The sequence below is a fragment of the Galeopterus variegatus genome, unplaced genomic scaffold (assembly GCF_000696425.1).
Source record: "Galeopterus variegatus unplaced genomic scaffold, G_variegatus-3.0.2 Scaffold7972, whole genome shotgun sequence".
NCBI lineage: Eukaryota > Metazoa > Chordata > Mammalia > Dermoptera > Cynocephalidae > Galeopterus > Galeopterus variegatus.
Window position 1 is genome coordinate 9,960 of NW_007734083.1, and position 3,623 is coordinate 13,582.

A 3,623-nucleotide genomic window follows, 5' to 3' on the forward strand; every position below is an offset into this window, starting at 1 on the left:
TTGGGACCGTTTGCCGGCCAAAAAAAAAAAAAAAAAAAAAAAAAAAAAAAAAAAAAAAGAGTACAATATCTGCAACTAATGGGTAGTAGTCTCCATTCAGAGAGTTCAAAATACAGATTAAATCTACTAAGAAAACATAAAAAACAACTACCAAAATTTAATAGGACAAAAATAACAAAATATCATAATACACAGGACCAAATCACAATATACACACTCACTACACCCATTCTATCCCACCTCAGCCCCTAACCATAGGGAAGGGGGAAAATCAAATCTAGTAGTAAAGGCAATACAAAGCCATTAATTAATAAACTGGAATTTATAAATGCTAAACCTCATTCACAAAAATTAAGACAAGGCTTTTTGATGAGCACGTTAAATTATTACAAATAAAGATAACTATTTATTACAAAACAGCTTGAATCTTCACATGGCTAAAATGTAGTAAAACAGGTGGTGACTATGAAATCCTAGAGTGAACTTTATACAGAAAATTCGTCTACATGTAGAGACTGAAAATTATGGGGGAGGGGAGAGATTTGGATCTGATATTTTTTGCCTTGCAAGTAATCAATTTTTGCACGATTAGATGGAAAGGATCCAGTGCTTTTTATAGTGCAAACAGAGACAAACACTGGTAAGTCTCCAAAAATCTGATTAGAAGCTGGAGTGCTGAGTGATTTTAAGAACCTGAAGAAACAGCGTTTCTAAACAATTCTTAAAATAAACTTGTTAGCAACATCAGCTTCATGCATTAAATTTCACAACTCATGGAGAGGAAAAAAAGGTCTTGCTTAATTCTAAACACATAAGTTTAAAAGAGATGGAATGAACTGAGACTCCCAGAATAGGAAAAGCCTTATGTTAAAACAATTTGGTCACTGAATCTTTGGCTAACAACTAGATTGAACTAGCTACTAATTTGGAGTTGAAGTGTCCTGGAAAACACATTTAAAAAACTTTTAACACTTTTCTCCCATTGTAGAATGCACTTTAAGCTTAAATTTAAAGCTTAGACTATACAGGTCAAATTCAACCTAAACCTCAGTGGAAAACAGTGAAAGGGTAAGGAATTGAGGATTTACATAATAAAACAAAACAGGGCAGTCATATAATTTTTAAAATTCTCACAAATTTGCAATGCTTTAAATGAATATCACTTAAAGTAGTAATCAACAGAGGTTAGGAGAACATAACAATATTCTTTCTCTTAGAAAATACAACAAAAATATAATTTTTAAGTTTCACTCAAACTTTTCTCTGCAGTAAAATGCCTTACTCACCTCTACAATAGGTCAGTCATGAGAATCTTGTAAGCCCTGGGTGTTCTATGAAGCATTTTCATTTATTTTTATTCTTTTGAAGCATTTTAAAACTTCCATTTGTCACCCATAGACTCTTATTCAAGTTTTTTTTAAAAAATACTTAAACTATTCTTTTCTTGTCAATATTTTATAATTTCCAAGAGGTTTTAAGGATCTTGAGAGAATATTTATTTCACAAGTATCTACTACCATTACTAGTGAAGAAAACAAAAAAAAAATTTAAGTAAAGACTTAACATTTTGTCCTATATACATCTTAATCATCCTAACGGTAAAAACTTACATGAAACTTTAAGATACAAGAAGATGTGAGAATCTCAACATGGAAAGCTATCTATAACTACAAGCAGTATACAAACACGCTTCTACTTTTACCTACATGAGCTGACAGATATTTAAAATACTGGGTTAACAAAGATCTTTTAGTAAAGTGACTTAGGCAGGCTTAAACTAGCAAGGATTAAGGATGAATCCTTACTAATTAATTGGAAGATCTGAGACATATTTTATATTTCATTTTACAAAATCAGAAATATTTATTTTGAAAAACGATATGAAGACATGGTCTACCTGTCAGAAAACTACCACTCAGAAATATTTTTCATCCACAAAGCAGGAAAAACATAAAAACATATAAATTTCACATTGGCACCAAAAAGGTTAACTGCCCTGCCTTCTTGGATTAGAAAAACTAAAGCTGAGCGATAAGTAGTTTTGCAGGTGTTTGAACATGCCTAAGCCTTTAAATCAGTAAAATACTTTCTAAAAATTCTGATTACAAAAGTAATACACACTTATAAGAAATTCAAACACACACACACAAAAGAAAGTGAAAGGTCCCTGTAAACCCCCTCAGGGACCCATCCCCCCACCCCCCTCAAGAGACACCACACTTAACAGTTTAGTGCATCTTTCCAAATCTTCTGTTCTACAGATATACAAAATGCACACACCTCAATTTGGCTCACACTATAAACAGTGATTTGCCACTTGCATTTTATACTTATATATCTTTGACACCTTTTCATATTAGTAGAAATTGGCTAGATGGTATTCTATCATTAAATGCCATTTAAAATCATTCACATAAGTATGTATTTATAACTTTCAAAGAAAGCAGACAGAATCCTAAAACACAAACATTAAAAAATAATCTCTATCTTTCTACCAGTGTGGAACAGTTCATTCCTTTTTCACACAAACAAATTGTGTGATTGGGGAGATTAACTCTAATCTCCACATTTATAAAGAATGCTCCATTTGTTAAGCCTATCTGAAAAGAATGAAAAATTCAAATGATTAATTCATTTACACTTAGAAACTAAGTAAGTATACTACAAATACACATTGTGATCAGTTATAATATGATGCTTCTCAGTCTAGGGTTTCAATTAAATAACAATAAAAAATGGATAAATAATACAGCTAATAAAATCCAGAAATTCAAATTTTAGATTGCCAACTAAAACACTGCCGTTTACATTTTTTCTACTTGGTAGCAAATGCTAATGGAATTCAGTGCTGATTACTTAAAGTCGGTTCACATCACACATTCAATCAGGGTAATAAGAATATAACATGCCTACTGTGGAGTTAGATTAAGACATAAAAATTTTTTGCTTGAAAGTAATGACTGTGTAGCACATGGGACATTTGTCAACTGCTTCAGCACATTGCTTACAAGTGACCAGATGTCCACAAGGAATAAAAACTATGGCAATATTTCTATCCATACAGATTTTGCAAAGCTTCTCTTCTTGCAGGCGCCTTAGCTGCTCTTCAGTACTAATCTCTGCACAAAAAGAAAATGCTAGTATTAGACTTTCTTAGTTTAAATTCATTGAAACATTTATTGAACCCCTATGTGCCAGACACTTGACAAATGCTGGGAGATATGAGGATGACTCACACATGGCATCTTAAGTAGCCTGCATGTTAGTGAAAGAGATGTGAGATGAGGCTGTGGAGGTAAGCACAATGTACCAAGTGATAAGTGCTATACTAAAGTTATGTACAAAAGCTCTGGGACAAAATGAGAGAACAAGTTCTTCTATTCAGGATAGTTGGGGAAGGCTTTACGGGTTGGCGGCAGCTGGGCAAGGGGAGGAGGGAAGTGGACAAGTGACATTTAAGCATGGACAGCAATTTGCCAGGCAGAAATAAGGGTTGGGTTAAAGAAGTAGCATATGGAAAGGCCATGACAGATTCCAGAAATGGAGGGATGGATTTGAAGAATACTTCTTTTTTTTTTTCCTTTTTGTCTTTTTTACTGACCGGTAACGGGATCGCAACCCTC

General features: G+C 33.2%; 1 protein-coding gene across 1 annotated transcript in view; it reads right to left on the bottom strand.

Annotated features, from left to right (window-relative positions):
• Nucleotides 1-1,831: 1,831 nt before the first annotated feature.
• The window catches only part of XIAP (X-linked inhibitor of apoptosis), a 40,159-nt gene continuing 38,367 nt past the window's right edge, over nucleotides 1,832-3,623 (bottom strand). Inside the window, exon 7 of the mRNA XM_008592501.1 lies at nucleotides 1,832-3,119. Within this exon, the coding sequence (XP_008590723.1) occupies nucleotides 2,926-3,119 (194 nt within the window). The 3' untranslated portion in view covers nucleotides 1,832-2,925. The remainder of the gene's footprint in view (nucleotides 3,120-3,623) is intronic.